Here is a 22,440-nt window from a genome sequence, read left to right as displayed (position 1 = left end):
TTAATGATGGATGCCTCCTTCTTGAGATGTTTCTTGACAGTGTCATTGATGATGGTGAGAGTTATACTTGGCAGAGCTGGCTGTCTAATGCAGCCTCTTGTGATCCCGCACATTGGGGCTCCATACTAGACTGTGATGCAACCATTCAGAATGCTCTCCATTGTACAGATATTGAAAATAAATCATCGAGGAGTAATTTTTTTCTCAGAGGCTCTTGACTTCAGAATACTCTACCCCAAAAAGTGGAATGCAGCAAGCCAGGCAGCATCTATAGGAAGGAAGAAGTACAGTCGACGGAATATAAGGTGTTGTTCCTCCAACCTGAGTGTGGCTTCATCTTGACAGAAGAGGAGACCATGGGTAGACATATCAGAATGGGAATGGGACATGGAATTAAAATGTGTGGCCTCTGGGAGATCCTGCTTTTCGGCCCAAAACGTCGACTGTGTTTCTCCCTATAGATGCTACCTGGCCTGTTGCGTTCCACCAACATTTTGTATGTGTTGCTTGAATTTCCAGCATCTGCAGATTTCCTCGTGTTTGCATTCACAATTCTATATATTCCGGATTGAGAAATAGGGAAATCAGGTGTTAAGGAGAAAAGGCAGGAACGTGGATTACAGTCCAGGAACCAATTAGTCAATTGTAGAACAGGCTTGAGAGGCCAAATGACTGGCACTTGTCTTTGATCCTGTCTTTGTGAGGCTTGTGAGTTAGCAACAAGCACTCTCTTTACAAATGTCCAAGAGGTCTGGAAAGTGTTTTACTGGTGTTATATGATGCATGAAGGCGATGCTCAGAAACTGTGCAGGGATAGGGGCGGGTGGAAACGACGAGGGCCCTTTCTGCCACTAAGTACAGTGCCCAGCACAAACTCACCCACTTACTTCTGTGTCCCATCTGAAGTAAACTTGGCAAAACATCCACAGAGTGAAGAGAAAAAGCTGTCACTTACAGCTTACAGCAGAGACGGTTAGTCTAGAGGTCAGCTGTAGCTGCTTTAATTGATGTTTTCCACCGCCGATCCACAGCGTTAGGAAGCTAACAACTCCTTTTAAGGATAATTATGATATATCCATGGAACGCTGGTCCTGTCTTTATCCCTCTGATTTATTTCTGTAAGTTGACCCAAGTTGCTTCACTCATGTCTGAAGTGAAGACTGAAGTGTAGGCTCGCTGGTTTTCAGTATTCTCAGTTTCAGAAAATATTGCCTGTCTCATGAAACGAATCTAAAAATATTTCTGGTGAGGTCGCCATGAATGCTTTGCAGGTCGCTGATGGTAAAGAGCACTGGCTTATTGCTTGTTTGTTGCTAATTCCATTGCAGAGTCCATGCTTACAGCAAGTGTGCAGGGGAGAACAAAGTGTGTGAGTGAGTATCTGTAACAGAAGGGTAAGAAAGAAATACAGGCGTGTACTGAACCTGCACAATGTTTAAGAGTTATCAAAGTGAGTATTAATTGCCATGGCATTAGAAGGCAGTTGGATTAATATAGACAGGTACAAGGAAGGCTGGTAAGGATGGTTCTTCACGTGAGCTTATTAAGAACAATCAGCCATGCTCTCGGATTAAGGGGTCATCTGTTTAGGACATCAAGGCGGAATTTCTTCTCTCCGAGTATCTTGACTTCAGAATTCTTATCCCAGGGAGAGGATGGCGAATCATTGGCACAGAGACCGGTCTTCAGTCCAACTGGTCAAGCTGATCAACACACCCATCTGAGCTCATCCCATTTTCCCATCTTTGGTCCATATCCCTCCAAAACGTTCCTATCCATCTACCTGTGAAAATGTCTTTTAGACATTGTTAGTGCACCTGCCTCACCCACTTTCTGTTGCAGTTCATTCTATATTCTTCTGGGTGAAAAATTTGCCCCTCGGGTTGTCAGTAAATGTAAGTTCTGATTCCCCAACCCCGAGAAAAGCATTCATCCTGCCTATCTGCCTCGTCAGTTAATGCACTTCTGTAAGAACACCCATTTCTCCCTGTGTTCCAATGAATGAATTCCCAACCTGTTCAACTTCTCTCTGTGACCCAGTCCTTCAAGTCACAGTAGCATTCTTTGAAATTCTCATTGAATATATTGAAGATGGAAATTTAGTGGAATCAGGTGTCACAGAGTACAAGCAGGAAAGTGGTTTTGAGTCCAGGAGCTTGGACATGGTGGGCCAAGGCCATGTTTCAGTGCTGTTTGACTTTTTGATTGTAGAGTAACAATCGTTCTGATCGGTGGCCTCAATTGCACTTTCCTGCCTGTTGCCATACCCTTGATTCAGGGGGCTGGGAGCGCTTGAGGGTGTGTATCAATATGTTAAATGCAACAGAGCTAAAAGAGGTCTGACCATATGGTTAAAACTCCCACACCCACCTGAATTAAATTTGCCTCCATTCTGTATATTCCTTTCCCTGCCTCTTCATCCGCCTGCAGACACAAGAGACTGCAGATGCTGGGAATCTGCAGCAACACGCAAAGACTTGGAAGGATTCAGCAGATTAGGCAGTATTTATAGAGATCTTCATTCTCTTCTCAGTGGAATCCATCCTGTTCTTCATATTTTGCTCATGTTGTTTTTGATGATCCATGTTGTCACTTAGGCATCAGATCTAAACTTCATCTCATTCTTTCTTGGATTCCTTGGGCTTTCCCACTGGATTTCGAACAGGAGCAAGAACCTTGGCTTGTAGCATCGTACAAAATTATTAAAATTTAATATCAGGCCATGGGGTAATGCAGCCAAGTCTTCATTGTTCTACATGGCCCCTCATTCACTTAGGCTGTTGGGGGGCGGGTTGGTGGTGCCGCCATCTTGTGGGCTCACACAACTCCGCCCTCTCATGGCCAGTGGTATGAACTACTGCTCTGCTCTTTCTGTCAAGCAACCATTCTGTGTAGCAACACTCAACAACATAACAACAAAGTGCTCAACAACTTCTCTTTCACTTACCCACCTTCAACAACTTGTAATTCAAGTCCTCACATTTTCTCCAGACCAAAGATGTAGCTGTGGGTACTCGCTTGGGCCCCAGTTATGCTTGCCACAACCACTCTATATAACCAGGTGATGTGTAGCCATTGAAACTATCTCACATATCATGGAATCAGGAAAGCTATCTATCATTAATATACATCAATTTCAACTCGCTGACTAATGGACTGTGCATGTAATCATTAAGAGTTGTCAGCCGCTGAGACAATAACATCATAAACTGCTTCTTAGAGATAGCTTCTTCCCCTCCACCATCAGATTTCTAAATGGACAATAAACATATGTACACTACTTAACTATTTTTTCTCACTTTTTGCACTACTTCTTTAATTATTTTAATAAATATTTCCCACTGTAGTTTATAGTTTTGGGTAATGTATTGCTCTGCACTGTCGCTGCAAAACAAAACAAAAATTCACATCATATGCCAGTGATATTAAACCTGATTCTGATTCTGACTTTGAATGGCCTCATTGTAACCTTTAAGTCTAATAAGTATGAAGCTTGTTGAAGCACTGACCAAAAAGAAATCTGAAAGCAGAAATACTTTCTTACCTAGACTCTGAGGTTCGGATGCCCCAAGTTAGATGAACCCTGTGACACCAGGCCATCAGGGAAACAGGGCTAATACAATCCACTAATCAAGATGCAGGGACCAGTTTCTGTAGAGTGAGAATGTGCTCCAACATTTAACAAATCCAACATGATTTTTATGCCTTGGATTTGTGGAGAAAGTTTCCTGTTGTTGTCTTCACCCACCATTGGTAATGATCTCCTGGTCACGCGGGCTGAAATGTACAAGCCATAGAACCCAATAAACCTTAAAGGTGTAAGATTATTAATTCACATACAGCTCCACTCGGTGACTGATGGATCCCCACGTGCCAGTTTGGGGTTTATACAGACATGAGAAGTTGGGGCAGGAGTTGATTATACTGCTTCTTCAACTTGCCCTTCCATTCAATAAAGTAGGAAGGATGTGTTTAAGTTGGGAAAGATGCAGAAGGTTGCTATTAGGTTTGGAGGGTTTCACGTTATAAGAAGTCACTGAATAGGCTAGGGCTTTTCTCCATGCTGCACGTAGAGTTGTATAAGGACATGCTGTCTTCTTGCTGCTGCCATCAGGAAGAAGGTTCAAGAGCCTTAGGACTCGTACCACCAGAAACATTTAGGCTCCTGAATAAATGGGATAACTTCACTCAACTTCACATGCCCGATCAATGATATTTTCTCACAACCAATAGACTCACTTTCAAGGACCCTTCATCCCAAGTTCTAGATATTTGTTGCTTATTTATTTAAGTTATTGTTTCTTCTTTTTGCATTTGCACAGTTTATTTTCTTCTGCACTCTAGTTGAAAGCCCTAGTTTGGTGGTCATTCATAGATTTGGTTCTAATTACTATTCTATAGATCGGTGAGAGTGCCCAAAGAAAATTAATCTCAGGCTTGCATATGGTAACAGATATGTACTTCGATGATAAAATTTACTTTGAATTTTGAAAATCATGAGGGGCGTAAATGGAATGAGTAGTCACAGTCTTTTTTTCTCTCCCAGAGTAGGACTATTTAAAACTAAAGGGCATAGATTTAAGGTTACAGGGGAATAATTTAAAGGGAACCCGAGCAGCAGCTTATTCTACACAAATGGTGATTCAAATATGGAACCAACTGTCAGAGGAAATGTTTAGAGATGGGTGCAATGATAATGTCTGAAAGACACGTGGACCTTACATGGATAGGAAAGATCTAGAGTGATATCATTCTAATACAGGTAAATGGGACTGGGTCAGTTAGGCAACTTGGTCAAAGGTCCTTTTTCCATCTGACTGACCTGATCTTTGATATCAATTCTACTTTCCTAACTGTTGCCCACACCTTCGGTTCTGGGCATTGGGTGTGCATAAGAGGATGTATAAGAAATCTTGTTGCACTGTTAGATTGTTAAGTATGATGTTGTGGCCGTCACTGAATCGTGGCTGAAGGATGGTTGTAATTGGGAGCTAAATGTCCAAGGTTACACGTTGTATCAGAGGGATAGAAAGTTAGGCAGAGGGGGTGGCGTACCTTTGCTGGTAAAGAATGGCATCAATTCAGTAGAAAGATGTGACATAGAATTGAAAGATGTTGAATCCTTGTGGGTTGAGGTAAGAAACTGCAAGGGTAATAAGACCCTGATGGCAGTTATATACAGGCCTCCAAACAGTAGCTGGGATGTGGACTACAGATTACAATGGGAAATAGAAAACGCATGTCAAAAGGGCAATGTTATGATCGTCATAGCAGATTTTAACATGCTGTTAGTTTGGAATAGTTAGGTTGGTAATGGATCTCAGGAGAGTGAATTTGTTAAATGCCTAAGAGATGGCTTTTTAGAGCAGTTATTAGGGAATCATCTGTACTGGATTGGTTGTTATGTAATGAACCAGAGACCATCAGGGAGCTTAAGGTAAAGGAACCCTTAGGAATAAATGGTCACAATATGATTGAGTTCCACTTGAAATCTGATAAAGAGAAAGTCAAGTCTGACATAGCAGTATTTCAGTGGAGTAAAGGAAATTACAGTGGTATGAGAGAGGAGTTGGCCAAAGTAAATTGGAAGGAGATGTTGGCAGGGATGACAGCAGAGCAGCAATGGCTTGAGTTTCTGGGAAAAATGAGGAAGGTGCAGGATAGATGTATTCCAAAAACAAAGATATACTCAAATGGCAAAATAGTACAAATGTGGCTGACAAAGGAAGTCAAGGATAATGTAGGAGCAAAAGAGAGGACATACAAAAAAGAAATAATTAGCAGGAAGATAGAGAATTAGGAAACTTTTAAAAAACTACAGAAAGAAAATCAAAAAATCATTAGGAGAAAAAAGATGAAATATGAAAGCAAGCTAGCAAACAATATCAAAGAGGATAGAAAAAGCTTTTTTGAGTATATAAAAAAATGAAAGAGAGATGAGAGTGGATATAGGACCACTAGAAAATAAGGCTGGAAAAATAATAATGAGGGACAAGGAGATAGCAGAAGAACTAACTAAGTATTTTGCATCAGTCTTCACTGTGGAAGACACTAGCATTGTGCCAGGTGTTGAAGGGTGTGAGGGAAGAGAATTGAGTGCAGTTACTGTTACAAGGGAGAAGGTACTCAAAAGGCTGAAAGATCAAAAGTTACATAAATCAACTGGACCAGGTGAGTCCTTGTGCAGAGCACCTTAAAGTTTAACTTGCAGGTTGAGTTGATGGTGAGGAAGGCAAATGCAATGTTAGCATTCATTTCAAGAGTTCTAGAGTACAAGAACACAAGAACACGGATGTGATACTGAGGCTTTATAAGGCACTGGTCAGTCTTCACCCTGAGTACTGTGAACAGTTTTGAATTCTATCTAAGAAACAATGTGCTGGCATGGAGAGGGTTCTGAGGAGGTTCACAAGGTTGATTCCAGGAATGAAAGGGTTATCACATCAGGAACGTTGATGGCTCTGTGCCTGTACTCACTGGAATTTAGAAGGATGAGTGAGCATTTAATTGAAACCTTTCGAATGTTGAAAGGCCTAGACAGAGTAGATATGGAAAGGATGTTTCCCATGGTGGGGGATAGAGGGGAGTCCATTTAAAACAGAGATGTGGAGAAATTTCTTTAGCCAGAGGGTGGTGAATTTGTGGAATTTGTTACCACAGACAGCTGTGGAGGCCAGGTCGTTGGGCGTATTTAAGCCAGAGATTGATAGTTTCTTGATTGGCCACGGCATCAACAGTTACAGGGAGAAGACCGTAGAGTGGGGCTGAGGAGAGGAGAAAGGGATCAGCCATGATTGATTGGCAGAGCAAACTTAATGGGCCAAATGGCTTTATTCTGCTCCTGTGTCTTACGGTCTTATAGTGGAAAAAGCCTTCTTCCATTTGCCTTATCTATACTCTGTTAATTTTGTATACCTCTATCAAATCTCCCCTCTATCTTCTACATTTCAGGGAATAAAAATCTAACCTATTCAATATTTCCATATAACTCAAGTCCTCCTGACAAAATCCTTGAAAATTTTCACTGCACTATTTCAATCTTATTTACATCTTTCCTGTAGGTAGGTAACCAAAACTGCACACAATACTACAAATAGGTTTCACTAACATCTTATACAGCTTTAACATAACATCCCATCTCCTGTACTCTATACTTTGATTTATGAGGACTAATGTGCCAAAAGCTTTCTTTACGACCTTATCTACCTGTGACACTCTTTTCAAAGAATTACAGAATTAAAGAATTCCCAGATCCCTTTGTTCCACCACACTCCTCAGTACCTCAGTGTTCACTGCGTGAGACCTACCCTGGTTGGTCCTACTGAAGTGCAACACCTCACACTTGTCTGCATTAAATTCCATCTCCATTTTTCCACCCATTCTTCAGCTGGTCCAGATCCCACTGCAAGCTCTGTTAGTCTTCCTCGCTGTCCACTACACCCCTAAACTTGGTGTCATCACCAAATTGCTGATCCAGTTAACAAGGTTATCATACAGATCATTGATATAGATGACAAACAGCAATGGGTACAGCATTGATCCCTGTGGCACTCGACTACTCTTAGGCTTCCAGTCAGAAAGGCAACCATCTACTTTCACTCTCTGGTTTCTCCCACAAAGCCAATACCTAATCCAATTTACTACCTCATCTTGAACGTTGAGCAACTGAACCATCTTGACCAGTGTTTCATGCAGGACCTCGTCACTGCCTTGCCTTCACCAATTTTCCTCAAAAAAAACTCTAGAAGGTTGGTTAGACACAGCCTACCACGCATGAAGCCATGCAGACTATCCCTAATCAATCCAAATACTCATATATCTGGTCCCTTAGAATATCTTCCAATAACCTTCCACCACTCATGCCAGGATCACTGTCCTATAATTTACTGGCGTATTTTTAGAGCCTTTCTTAAACAGCATTAGCTATCTTCCAATCCTCTGGTACCATGCCAGTTGCTAAGGATGATTTTAATATCTCTGGGCCTGGGTATTTATCCACCCTAATTTTCCTAAAACAGCAAATGTCTCCTACTCTGTAATTTATATACAGTCAATAAACTTGCTGCTGCTTTACATCACTCTGTGTCCATCTCCCAAGTAAATACAGATGCTAAAAATCCATTTAAGAGGTCCCCCATCTCTTTACTCCACATATAGATTACCATTCTGATCTTCCAGAGGACCAATTTTGTCCCTTGCTATCATTTTGATCTGAACGTATCTGTAGAAGGCCATTGGATTCTCCTTTACCTTGTCTGCTTGGGCAACCTCATGCCTTCTTTTTTCCTCATGACTTCCTTCTCAAGTGTTGCCTTGAATTTCTTTCACTCCATAAGCATTTCATTTGTTCCTACCTGCCTATACCTGCTATGCATTTCCTTTTGTTCTCTTATACAGGGCCTCAATATCTCTTGAGAACGGAGGTTCTCTAAACCTGTTATCTTTACCTTTTGTTCTGGCAGGCTCATACAAGTTTTGTACTCTCAAAAATTCATTTTTCAAGGGCTCCCAGTCACCAAGTACACCTTTGCTAGAAAACAGCCTGTCCCAATCCACACTTGCCAGATCCTTTCTGATATCCTCAAAATTGGTCTTTCCTCAATTTAGAATCTCAACACTTGGATCAGACCTATCTTTTCCTCCAGTCCTGATGAAGGGTCACAGCCCAAAATGTCGGCTATACTCTTTTCCATAGATGCTGCCTGGCCTGCTGAGTTCCTCCAGCATTTTGTGTGTGTGTTGCTTGGATTTCCAGCATCTTCAGATTTTCTCTTGTTTATTTTTTTTTCTAGTATCGCACATTCATTCATTGGGACTTCTATGTACTGATGAATTCCTGTATGGAAGTCCCAGTGAATATGTGAAAAGTTAAAATTGCTTACTATAACAATCTTATTTTTCTTGCATCAGTCTGCGATCTCTCTGCAAATTTGTTCCTCTAAATCCTACAAGCTGTTGGGTGGTCTGTAATATAGCCCTATTAACGTGGTCATACCTTTCTTATTCCTCAGTTCCACCCATAAAGCCGTACCAGACAAGTTCTCCAGTCTGTTCTGGCTGAGCACTGCTGTGACATTTCCCCTGACTAGTAGCACCAACCCTCCCCCTTTGATCTCTCCCACTCTGTTTCATCTAAAACAACGGAACCCTGGAATATTGCGATTACAGTCCTGCCCCTCCTGCAACCAAGTCTCGCTAATGATTAACAAGTCATAATTTGATGTGTTAATCAATGCCCTGAGCTCATTTGCCTTTTCTACAATATTCTTGCATTGAAATATACACAGCTCAGAACATTACTCATACTATGCTCAACCTTTTTGTTCCGGAATTTGTCTGTCTTAACAACATCTGTCTCCACATGCTCTCCAATCTCTCCTCTATCTGTTCTGGCACTCTGGTTCCCATTTCCCTGGACATCTTGCTTAAACCCTTCTTCCCATGCTGCACTAGCAAATCTTCTTGCTAGGATATCAGTCCCCCTGCAGTTCAGGTGCAAATCGTCCTTCTGTCCAGGTCCCACCTTCTCTGGAAGAGAGCCCAATGATCCAAAAAGCTGATGCCCTCCCTCCTGCACCAACTCCTTAGATGTATATATGTTCTTCCTCTTTCTGGTCTCACTAACACATGAAAGGGGAAGCAATCCTGAGATCACAACCGTGGAGATTCTGTCCTTCAACTTAGCACCTAACTCCCTGAACTCTCTTTGCAGAACCTTGTCACTCTTCCTACTCATGTCATTGGTACCTACATGGACCGCAACCTCTGGCTGCTCACCCTCCTATTAAGAATGCTGAGGACTTGATCTGAGGTGACCCAAACCCTGGCACCCGGGGAGGGGGAAAACATAGCATCTAGCATTCTTGTTCTCATGCACAAAACCTCCTTCTGTTCGCCGAACGAACGAATGAATCCCCCGTCACCACATCTCACTTCTTCTCCCCCCTTCCCTGTCTGAGCTACAGGGCCAGATTGCGTGTCAGAGAACCAACCATTGAGACATTCCACTATTAGGTCATTTCCCCCCCCCCCCCCCCAACGATGTCCAAAATTGATGGCCACAGGAATACTCTGCACTGGCTGTTTAATCCCTTTCCCCTGCTTCACTGTCTCCCAGTCTCCTGTGTCCTGCACCTTGGGTGTAACTAGCTCTCTATATGCCCCATCCATCACTCCCTCAGCATCCCGAATGGTCAGGAGTTCGTCCATTTCCAACTCCAACTCCTTAATGTGGAGTGTTAGAAGCTGCAGCTGGATGCACTTCTCGCAGGTGAAGTCATCAGGGGCACTGGAAGTCTCTCTGCCTTCCCATACCCCACAAGATGAACTATCCTGCCTGGCATCATTACTGCTTTAACTGTGCAAATATAAAGAAGGAAACAATAAATAAGCTGGAAAAAAATCTACCTACAGCCTTTCACCTTTTGTAACACAAGCCTCTCCTTGCTGAGTCTCTCTCGGACTTCAACTACTGCACAGAGTCTTGCCATCTTCAGAAGTTTTCTGATGACTCTGCCATAGTTGGATGCATCAGCAAGGGAGATGAGGCTGAGTACAGGGCTACGGTGGGAAACTTTGTCACATGGTGTGAGCAGAATCATCGGCAGCTTAATGTGAAAAAGACTAAGGGGCTAGTGGTGGACCGGAAGAGGGCTAAGGCACCGGTGACCCCTGTTTCCATCTATAGTGGAGGATTACAAATACCTGGGGATACGAATGGACAATAAACTGGATTGGTCAAAGAATACTGAGGCTTTCTACAAAAAGGGTCAGAGCCATCTCTATTTCCTGAGGAGACTGAGGTCCTTTAACATCTGCTGGATGGATGCTGAGGATGTTCTATGAGGCTGTGGTGGCCAGTGCTATCATGTTTGCTGTTGTGTGCTGGGGCAGCAGGCTGAGGGTAGCAGACACCAACAGAATCAACAAACTCATTCGTAAGGCCAGTGATGTTGTGGGGGTGGAACCGGACTCTCTGACGGTGGTGTCTGAAAAGAGGATGCTGTCCAAGTTGCATGCCATCTTGGACAATGACTCCCATCCACTCCATAATGTACTGGTTAGGCACAGGAGTACATTCAGCCAGAGACTCATTCCACCGAGATGCAACACTGAGCGTCATAGGAAGTCATTCCTGCCTGTGGCCATCAAACTTTACAACTCCTCCCTCGGAGTGTCAGACACCCTGAGCCAATAGGCTGGTCCTGGACTTATTTCCACTTGGCATAATTTACTTATTATTTAATTATTTATGGTTTTGTATTGCTATATTTCTTCATTATTCTTGGTTGGTGCGGCTGTAATGAAACCCAATTTCCCTCGGGATCAATAAAATATGTCTGTCTGTCTGTCTGAATCCTTGAAGAGCTTAAGCGTCAAATAACCACTCTAACATTGTCCGCTCCTGCAGTGGCCGCTCCGCTTACCCCTATCTTATTTTTATTTCCTTTTACCAGTCAATCCTATTTGCTGATTGGGCCTTGTTCAAATATGAAATAAAAACAGGAAGTGGTGGAAATACAAAGAGGTACAGTCACACATCTCGCTAGAGAGAGGTCGAGCTGCAGATAATAACAATTCATCAGAACATCAGTCACTAATTCCTGCTTCTCTTCCTATTGATGCTGACTGGCCTGCGGAGTGTTTCCGGCATTTCCTGTTTTAATTATAAATTATGGTAAGTAGATTTAGGGCAGAGCAATTGGACTGATCATTGTCTTTGAATTGCTTACTTGAGCCTGACATTGTACTCATCCACCTCAACCGCTACACCTGGCTTCCAGCGTGGGAGCGGGTCATGCGAAGAGTGAACTCCAGGCTCAGTCATGTATCAGTGTTGATCTCACCTTGGCTAATCACTGGGCTGTGTGACCGTGTGCACTACTTTAACCCGCAGAAGGAGATTCGTCACCAGTACTCCACAACAGTCCAAAGGTATGTGTGTGTGTGTGTGTGTGTGTGTGTGTGTGAGAGAGAGAGAGACATTCTCAGACAGACACACAGCTGGTCTAAGATGTCCCCTTCCCCTTTGGTTACTGAACTTTTGATGTTTATTGTCAATGTATAGGAATTGCTCTGCAAAAAATAGACCAAGTTCCCCTTAGTTCATCGCCTACCATTCTGGCATGCTGCACTGACAATGGAGTTATTATTCAATGATACCAATCAAGCTGTTATCAGTTGGCTGTGTCTGAGTGATGAATTGAAGCCAGCCTCCTGAGAATGTTGTAATTCCAAACAGACAACGTGTAAAACTGTGCGAGGGTTAGACTCTTAAAGGGGAATGGAAAATAAAGAAAAGCTTTTGTTAATTCCACCAGACAGAATGTTAATAGTGGCAATACTCATGTTAAAAATAATTCACAATAGCCTATGTTATCCAGGACAAAACAGACCACATCGGTGATACATAATCAAGGACCCCTCCCACCCCAGCAATTCTTGCTTCTCCCACCTCTGATCAGGCAGAAGATACAAAAGCATCTATCTCTGTTATCAGACTCTTGAATGGATCTCTTGTACAATAAAATTGAATTCTTGATCTCTCCTCTTCTTCTATTCCCTACACTGGCCTCTTACCTCTGCTCACCTGCCCATCAAACTCCTCCTGGCTCCCGTCCTCCCTGCCTTTCTGCTATGATCCACTCTCCTTTCCCATCAGATTCATTGTCCCCAGCCCTTCATCTTTCGTACCCACCTGGTTTCACCTAGTACCTTCCTGCTATCCTCCTTCCCCTGCCCTCCAGGTTTTTACTCTGACGTCTTTCCGCTTCCTTTCTAGTCCTCACGACGGCTCTTGGCACGAATCATTGACTGTTTGTTCATTTCCATAAATACTGGTGAGTTCCTCCAGCGTATCGTGCGTGTTGCTGTGGATTTACAGCATCTGCAGAATTCCTCGTGTTTATGTTCTTGATCTCCCAGTTCAGATTGTCGTGGCCCTTGCACTTTATTTCCCAATCTGCACTGCACTTTCTTTTTTTATATAGTATTGTAAAACAATATTCTGCATTGTTTTTCTATACTAATACCACAATATACTTAAGTATGGCATGATGATCTGTCTTCATGATGTGTAAACAAAAACTTTTCACTGTATCTTGGTACATGTGACAATAATAAAGCAATATATGTAAACATCCTAATTGTGCCTTCTCCCCACCTCCATCTAAACAGAAGTCACGGTGTGCACCATTTACAAGGTGTACTCCAGATAGTTGTTCATTCTACTCTGATGGCACCAACTTCAAAGGCAGTCTTCAAAGGCTTTGAAGACTTTCAAGTAGCAGTAGTGACTTCTGCTATTAACAAAGATACAGGCAATTATGAACACCACCACCTGCAGTTTCTTCTACAAGTTGCACGCTAGGCTGGCTTAGAAATGTATCAGAATCCGATCTATTAACAGTCTTCAATTATTGTTTTGCTCAGCATGAAATTATTATAGATTGCAAAATATGGTGTAGAAAAAGGAATAAAGAGGTCGTGTACATGGTGGAGAGGAAGAAGCTGTTCCTGAAGCACTAAGTATGGGTTTTCAGGCTCCTGTACCTCCTCCCTGATGGTAGTAATGGAAAGATGTTGTGCCCCGTATGGTGATGGTTGCTGACTACTTGAGGTATTGCCTTTTGAAGATGTCTTTGATGATGGAGAAGGTGGTGCTAGCTGAATTTGTAACCCCTCTTCAGTCTATTGCGATTGTGTGCCTTGGACCGTCCATAACAGACTGTGATGCAACCGGTCAGAATGCTCTCCAACATATCCATCAGAAATTTGTAAGAGTCTTATAGATTTATAAGAATGTGAGGGACTGTACCCCAATGAGAGTCAACATTTATGGAACTGTACCCTAGTGAAGGTCAGTATGTGGGACTGCACCCCAGTGAGATTTAATGTCTATGAAACTATACCTGGTGAGAGTCAATGTGTGTTAGAATTATTCCCAGTGAAAGTCACTGTCTATGTGTGTGTGTTTTCTTCTGTATATGTGAGTGCATATATGGATTCTCGTCTGTGTGTGTGTGAGAGAGAGAAAGTGAGCATCCACAAGCGTACACCTGCTAAGATGGTTCGCAGAGCCTAGTTTCCACTTATCTTGCATCTCCCTACCAAGACATTCTGTCAGTTTAGTTGTGGCGAAACCACAACTAAAGTAATTACACACAGGCAGTTCCCACTCCTCAGCACTGCAGAGGAAATAAACCACCCTTAACCTTGGAGGTCTGGCCAAGGCTCAGATAGCCTTTGATTAGTTGACTGTGGCTTGTCACACACTGGTGCTCGCCATAATCTCTGTTAGCTCCACTTGAGTTGACGAGAATAGAGCAAGTGTTTGTGAAGCTGTTATTGTTCTCCCCGCAGCACCCGAAACAGCCGCACAGCCACGGTCAGTGTAGCTGACTGGTGAGTTGTGATGGCTCTCATTGGACAGTTCCAGGGAGCCTTTGACTCTTACCAGTGGGGGTCTTTGTTTCAGTCACTATGAAGTGTGGAGACAGTTTCTGCTTTCTCTATTGTTGAAGCAGCTCTGTGCAGCTACTGGGCTGGAAAGACATCACCCTCAGAATGGTTTAGCACGCAGCTTGTGCGCAAAGCTTACTGTGGTAGGAACGAGGCAACACAATGTGTTGTAGAGTATGGAAACAGGCCCTTTGGCCCAATGATTCCATGCCAACCATATTATCATCCCAAACTAGTCCTGATTGCCCACATTTAGCCCTCTAAACTTTCCCTCTACAAATGTCTATTAAATATTCTAATTGTAACTGTCTTTACCACTTCCTTTGAAAACACATCTCGCATACCCACCACCAGAAAACTGGACCTCAAATCCCCCTTAAATCTTTCCCCTCTCACCTTAAAATGTGCTCTCTGAATTTAGACTCTCATTTCTTCAGGAAAAAAGAACTGTGACAGTTCACTTTATTTGTGCCCCATGATGTTATATACATCTATGAAATCAGCCCCTAATTTGTTGTCCATCCTTTTTGTCCCCCGGGACTGTAGGAGGCAGACGGGTGACCTTATCGAGATTTATAAGCTCGTCAGGGGGATAGAGAAGGTGAATGGTCACAGAGTAGGGGAGTCCAAAACTAGAAGGCATAGGTTTAAGGTGACAGGGTCCTGATGAATTACTTTTTTTCCACAAAGAGATTCGTAGGCATATGTGGTGGAACAAGAGGAAGTGGCAGAGGTGGGTACACTTAACGATATTTAAAAGACCTTTGCAGGCAAAAAGGGCTAAGTCAGTCAGTCTACTTGATTAATATGGACAAGGTGGGCTGAAGGGCTTTTTTCCATGCTATATAGTTCTAGAACTTTCTAACTCGATCCTTAATATCCCATGAACTTAATGGTTCAGTACTTCACTTCAGATGGCAGTAGTGTGCCTAGAGTCAGTTGTCAGTGGTAAGAGTGATTTTTCTCCTCCACAAGGAATTAGAGAGCCCAATTTTTTTGGTACATCTTGATGCAGAGTTTCAAACCCAAAACCGCAACGATTCCCTTTTCCTACCACCACCCCCACCCTCCCCCTCCCCCATAGATGCTGAGTTCCTCCAGCGGATTGTTTGTTACTCCACATTACACCTGACATAGTAATATTGTTTTTAATATATTTGACCTTAGGTCGTGAACACTACTGTCATTTAAGTGTCCATCTTGTTGCCCTGACTGGCGCTGTTTGCTCCATTAGTAGAAGTCAGAGCAACTACAGAAACACATCATAACCAACCATATACAGTTGGCTTGGGCAAATTCACATTATGTGTAAGAAATGTTTCTTAAGGAGTGACAGTAAAGTTGAATATTTCTTTCAGATATCTTTGTAGTCACTTTTACTAGTTTGTAACAATGAATTAAGACTTTTAGGACTGGTTGTGAATTCACATGCCCTGAACCATGGCCCAATTTGATAACTACTGACATGCTGGGACATTTTCCCATCTAAGTTTTCATTCTTGCAGTTTAGCCAGACGGCAGGTAGAGCTGCTGTCTCATGGCTCCAGTGATCCCAGTTCGATCCTGACCTTGGGGTGCTGTTGCTATGGAGCTTTCAGGTTCTGCCTGTGATTGGGGGGATTTTCTTTGAGCGCTTTGGTTATCTTCTCTCACATCCCAAAGATATGTGGGTCAGTGGGTTAATTGTTCATTGTAAATCACCTCCATGTGTGTTGTAGAGTGTTAGAATCTGAGGGCGATTGATAGGAATGTGCAGAGAATTAAAATAAATTGGACAAGGATAACTAGGTGATTGATAGTGGGCAAGGCTTCAGTTGCCCAAAGGGCCTGATTCCATGCTGTGTAACCCTATCACAGAGATAGAGCTCAAAGGTCCTCTCATATTTATGACTCTTTCTCCTTCTTGTTTCAGACCATGAGCTCTAGCTAGCACTACAGATGCTGACCATGGCGCCTCGGAAGCGGAACCGTCATGTTTTGGGATTTCTTTGCTGCTTCCGGAGTAGCGAGCATCCAGAGATCACCTTCAAGGACAGCAGCGTGCCTTTGCAGCTGCTGGAGTTCTCCCTGCCCATGCCACCCACCGACGAACTCAACGCCAGGTTCGCAGAGCTTGTGGTAAGTGTGGCTGAGTAGCACGGGGCTGAAGGACCCCAGCTGATGGAGTCGCAATCTCTGCCTTTTAGAGATCTATTTATTCATTTCTGACATCTGATCGGGCCAGCATTTATTGCCCATCCCTAATCGCCCATGAAACGTTATTTTGCAGTTGTACAGGACATTGGTGAGCCCGTACTTGAAATACTATGTACAAATTTGGTTACCATATTATAGAAATTACATTATTAAACCAGAAAGAGTGCAGAGGAAATTTACAAGAATGTTGCCAGGATTCGAAGGTTTGTATTTTCGGGCTTTATTCCTTGGAGCATACAGTAGGTGACAGAAGAGGTGACCTTATCAAGGTGTATTAAAGCATGAGAAGCCCAGAGAGGGTGAATGGACGCTGTTCTTTTCACAGATAAAGGGAGTCAAAAATTAAAGAGCATAGCTTTAAGATGAGAGGGGGAAGATTTAAAAGGGACTTGAGGGGCACCTTCTACATGCAGAAGATGGTGCATTTTGGAATGAGCTGCTAAGTTACAATAACAACATTTAAAACAGATTTTCTAATCATGTGAACATGGATAGGAAAGGTTTAGCAGGGATTATCAGCCTTTTTTTATGCCCTACCATTAACCAAGGAGTCTGTTGACCCCAGGTTGGGAACCCCTGGTTTAGAGAGATACGTTCCAAACGAGCAAATGGCTTTGCTTAAATGTTTAACATGGACATTGGGCTGAAGGGGCTTGTTTCTGCACTGTATAGCTCTCTGACTCTAAGATAAGACATTCTCTCAAACCATTGCAGACCTGATGAAGTATGTTTCCACAATCTGCAGGGGATTTTGCAGTGATGGTGTTCCCATTCACCTGCAGCCCTTGTCGTTCCTAATGGGACTGGGAGGTGTTGTTGTAGTAATCTGGGTGAGCAACTGTGATGCACTGTTTGTGGAGGGGATGGAAGCTTAGAGAGAATTTGTTCATTTTGTGCCGTGTCGTATGACGTCGGTGATCATGGTCTTTCCATGACCATGATTGTTCTTGGCAAAATTTTCTACAGAAGTGTCTGCCATTGCTTTCTTCTGGGGCAGTGTCTTAACAAAATAACCCCGGCTGTTATCAATACTCTTTAGAGATTGTCTGCCTGATGTCAGTGGTCACATAACCAGAACTTGTGATATGCACTGGCTGTTCATACGACCATCCACCAGCTGCTCCCATGGCTTCACCTGACCCTAATCGGGGGGTGGAGGCTAAGCAGGTGCCACACCTTGCCTAAGGATGACCTGCACCTCCTTTGGTAGAGATCTGTCTCCACCCACTCCACTTAGTGAGAACAGATGGGATGCTAATTTAAGCAGGTTTTTGGTCCTTCTTTTGGTGGGATGGAACACCTTGAAAGTTGTTGCAGCTCAGGTCACACCCTGACATAGTTTGTAGATGGTGTAAAGGCTTTAGGATGTTAGGAATTGAATTACACATCACAGGCTATCCAACCTCTGCAATCGCATCATTCTCATGGCTGATCGTTCATTTTTAGGTCAGGGTGATATGACAGGTGATTTTGCACTGTGTAACAGTTCCTCCCATCGATAGTCCTAGAGAAAGCATGATATGGGCAGACTGACTGTCACAGCCTATCATCACTCTCAGGAACCAACTTGGCTAGCATAGGCAAGCCGGGCTGAAAGGCCTGTCTGTTACTGAGCTATATGACTTTATTTTGTAATCCAGTACCTGCCTTGACCAAGATCTTGGGCACTGACATCTTTGGAGGTTGTTCATTGGAGAGGCTGACAACGAACGGAAGCATGCAGGGCTGGAGGTCCGAGGCCAGGTTCCTGTGGATGGTGGAAGAGAAAGCCTCATTGTTTATGCCCAACCTCTTAAGTAATCAGGCACAGCACAGCAGAGGTCTTATTTTATAAAAAGAGAAAGGAAAGAAGGTTTGCATAGAGTCATAGAGCACAAAATAGGCCATTCAGCCCACTGAATGTGTGCTGCCCATCAACCACCTATCCACTCAAATCACACACAAATCTCATTTTAATCAACAAACAAACCGCTAGAGGTGCTCAGCAGATTGAACAACATCAATAGGGGGAAAGGAGTTGATAATGTTTCAGATTAAAACCCTGCATCAGGTCTTTTTCCTTCGATAGATGCTTCTCGACCCACGGATTTCCTCCAGAAGATTGTTGCTGCAGAACACAGTGTCTGCATTCCCTGTGTTTCCTGTCCCATTTTAATTCTACCTACATTCCCATTAACCATTTCTCCATCTGCCCACCCCCACAGTCTATACCACTCACCTAGACATTTGGGGGAAATTAACCCCCCATCAACCCAGACACCTTTGGAGCGTGGGAGAAAACCAGAGCACTCAGGGTGGTCCATGGGGTGGGGGGGTTGTTGCACAGGGAGAACATGCAAGCTTTACCAGGATGACACCAATGGTCGAACACTCATTGCTGGCCTTACTCCATGAATACAAAAAGGCAAATGTGACTTGGTTAGAAATATCCTTTTGCTTCTGACTCATGGCTGTGGTTCAAGTGCTAATTCAGAGCTGGGAGTATGACGATCTATGGTGGCTCGTTCTGCTGCAGCAGTGGGGAAGTCCTGGATGATCAGATATCCAGCTGATCCCTTACACCAGGGGCCCCCGACATTTTTCAAGCCATGGACACCCCCTACCATTAACCGAGGGGTTCGTGGATCTCAGCTTGGGAACTCCTGCATTCGACGTTTAACCAGTTAGATCTCAAAGAAGTCACAGCAGAGTTATCCTTGTATTTAAAGCCAGCAAGTCACCATACCAGAATGATTTTTCAGTCATAGATTTGTAGAGTTCTACAGCATCCTTACCATTGCCAGCTGACTCCAGAGACACTACTGTGGTTGACTTGTAATTTCCCTCTGAAATGAAGTGGTAGACCATTAAATTTACAGTGGAACAGAGGCACCCAAGAGTTCTGGTCCATGATTCCCTGAAAGTGGAGTCACAGGTAGACAGGATGTTAAAGTGGAGTTTTGGCACACTGACCTTCATCCGTCAGGGGACTGAGTATAGAAGTTGGGAGGTTATGTTGCAGTTGTACAAGATACTGATAAGGCTGTACTTGGAATATTGTGTTTAGTTTCTGGTCACCCAGCTATGGGAAAGATGTTGTTAAACTGCAAAACAGTGGTGAAAGAGATTTACTAGCTTGTTGCCAGGACTTAATGGACTAAGTTATAGGGAGAGTTTGGGCAGTTTGGGACATTATTCCAGGAATGTAGAGACTGAGAAGTGATCTTATACAGTGGAAGTGTATATTATTATGAGGGACATAAATAGGGTCTTTTCCAAAGTTTGGAATATCAAGAACTGGAGGGCAGACGTAGATTAATAGTGAAAGGAGTAAAATCTAATGGGAACTTGGGGTGGAGGAGCAACTTTTTTACATAGAGAATGATATCTATATGGAATGATCTGCCAAAGAAAGTAATTGAGGCATATGTAATAACTACCTTTAAAAGACAATTGCACAGGTATGTGGATGAGAAAAGTTTTAGAAGTTCATAGATCAAATGCAGGCAAACGGAACTACCTTGGATGGGCATCTTGATCTATGAGACTATGACTCTGAGTTTGGGATAGAGATATACAGCGGAACAACACAAAAGGAACTTGTATGTCCAATTCATCCATGTAACCATAACGTTTATTATCTATGTTATTTGCATTTGCCTGCACATGGGTCATACCTCCCTAAATTATTCCTCTCCATGTACCTGCCCAAGTGTTCATTAAAAGTTACCTTTGTCTCTATCACCTCCTCTGGCAGTTTGTTACACATACCCTCCACCCTCTGTGTGAAAAATAAGCCTCTCAGATCCCTTTGAAATCTTTTCCCCTCTCATCTTAAACTTGTTCCTATTTTTAGACTCCTGTAACCTGAGAAAAGATTGTCCCTCTGTATGCTTTCTCCTAATAACTGAAACTCTCAAGTCTAGGGATTGTCCTTGGGAGTCTCTTTTCATATATTATTTAGAGATACAACACGGTAACAGGCCCTTCTGGCCTAATGAGCCGGCGTCGTCCAGTTACTCCCGTGTGACCGGTTAACCTACTAAAGTTTAGTAACTAAACATGTACGTGTTTGGAATGTGGGAGAGAACTCACAATGTCACAGAGAGAATGTACAAACTCCTTACAGGCAAAGACAGAATTTAACCCAGGTCCCTGGCGTTGCAATCGTGTTACATTTACTGTTAAGCGCTGCTCCTCTTTAGTTTAGTCATGTCCATTTTCTGCAACTCCCTCTAGCTTAATCACATCCTTCCTGTGGCTTGTTACCACACGTTGCTGCATATGGGAGCTGGCTGAGTTGTAATGGACTCTGCTGTGTCCATCGTGACAACAGTACCCTTCACAACAGTCTGTGATGTCCCTAATGTAATACCAGAGGCGCCAGCCATGGAGTGGGAAATGGCTGGCACACTTCTTATAAAAGCACTTCACTAGCCATGAAACGCTCGGGATATCCCGGGGCTGTGAAAGTTACAATAGGAATACAATTCCTTTTCATTTTCTTTTGAATTAATATCTGGTCGATTTTCTGCTGAGTACATCGGTCCCGATCTTACAGATGGATGCACAGTCCTTGAAATGTGAGCCATGCAACCCACGATGCAGTTCGCAGGTGCTGAACATCTGAAAGATCCTGGCTGCCCACGATACTGATGACATTAGAGATGTCTGATGCTTAACAACAAGATCTGTGGATGAGAGGAAATACCCCTGAGTCCAATTAGGGGGAAGTGTTATTATTTTCCATGTTTTGGTTTATACAGCTGTTAAAAGAAAGCAACATCATGAGAGAGAGAGAGGTTTAGATACTGAATGACTCAAGCAGCCTTGCTGTGTCCCAAGTTTCCATCTAACAGCACCAGGAGACTGAATTGCTTAACAATGCTTTTGTTAGGAATCGTGAGGAAATCGTGATTATTTGCCAGGCGCATGTTAATATTTACAGGTTTGAAAATCGTATCACTAATTATCTTAGGATGGACCATCATGTCTGATATACAACATCACATCTTATTGAGAGCTCCTGGTGAAAAGATCTGGGCTAACATGCCATTTCAGTACCGTGGCAGTACTGGCATCAGAGGTGATGCCTTTTGATGAAGTTTCAGGTCTAGACCCTGCAAGGTGTCCTGATGCAGGGCCACCAGTTGACCGTCCATCTGCCTGCACAGATGCTGCCTGATCTGCTGAGTTCTTTAACTGTTTGGTTTTGCTCCAGATTCCAGCATCCAGAGACTCCTGTGACTGCCGTTCTCATAATTAAATAGCAGCTTAATTCCTTGAAGAGCTGGAAATTTTGCCGAGAAAGAATGGATAGGCAGGCCTCATCTGGAAGAGTGGTGATAATGTAGCACAACTAATGGAGCTGCTGCCTCACAGGTATAATCTTCACCTCTGGGGCTCTTTGTGTGGAGTGCACACATTCCTCCCTGTCACTGACAAGAGTTTCCTAGAATATAGAACAGTACAGAACAGGAACATGGCCCATTGGCCTACAATGTTGTGCCCAAATTCCTTACATTACTAATTAAACACCTAACTAGAAAGGTCGACTCGCTATTCATTTTTATGGATGCTGCCTAACCTGATGAGTTCCTCCAGCATTTTGTGTGTTGCTTTGGATGTCCAGCATCTGCAGATTTTCTTGTGTCTATAATAAACTAAACTCTTCTGTCTGCATCACGAATTCTCAGTCCAAAATGTTGACCCTTTATTCATCTCCTTTATTCATCTCATGGCCTGACCTGCCAAGTTCTTCCAACGTTGTACATGTGTTGCTCAGAATTTGCAGTATCTGCAGAA

The 22,440-nt window shown here is 43.2% G+C and overlaps 1 protein-coding gene across 7 annotated transcripts in view; it reads left to right on the top strand.

Moving 5' to 3' along the window:
• daam2 (dishevelled associated activator of morphogenesis 2) overlaps positions 1-22,440 on the top strand; it is a 310,967-nt gene that overhangs the window by 121,874 nt on the left and 166,653 nt on the right. For 6 of the 7 annotated variants that reach the window (XM_073056055.1, XM_073056054.1, XM_073056049.1 and 3 more), the window contains exon 2: positions 16,373-16,578. In XM_073056055.1, the coding sequence (XP_072912156.1) occupies positions 16,399-16,578 (180 nt within the window). In that variant the 5' untranslated portion in view covers positions 16,373-16,398. Of the gene's footprint in view, positions 1-12,781; positions 12,840-16,372; positions 16,579-22,440 lie in introns of all 7 variants that reach the window. The other variant, XM_073056051.1, reaches the window with a different exon arrangement.

This window comes from Hemitrygon akajei, chromosome 9 (genome assembly GCF_048418815.1).
Source record: "Hemitrygon akajei chromosome 9, sHemAka1.3, whole genome shotgun sequence".
Taxonomy (NCBI): domain Eukaryota; kingdom Metazoa; phylum Chordata; class Chondrichthyes; order Myliobatiformes; family Dasyatidae; genus Hemitrygon; species Hemitrygon akajei.
The sequence above is the reverse complement of the archived record's forward strand: the minus strand, read 5'-3'. Positions and strand labels throughout refer to the sequence as shown.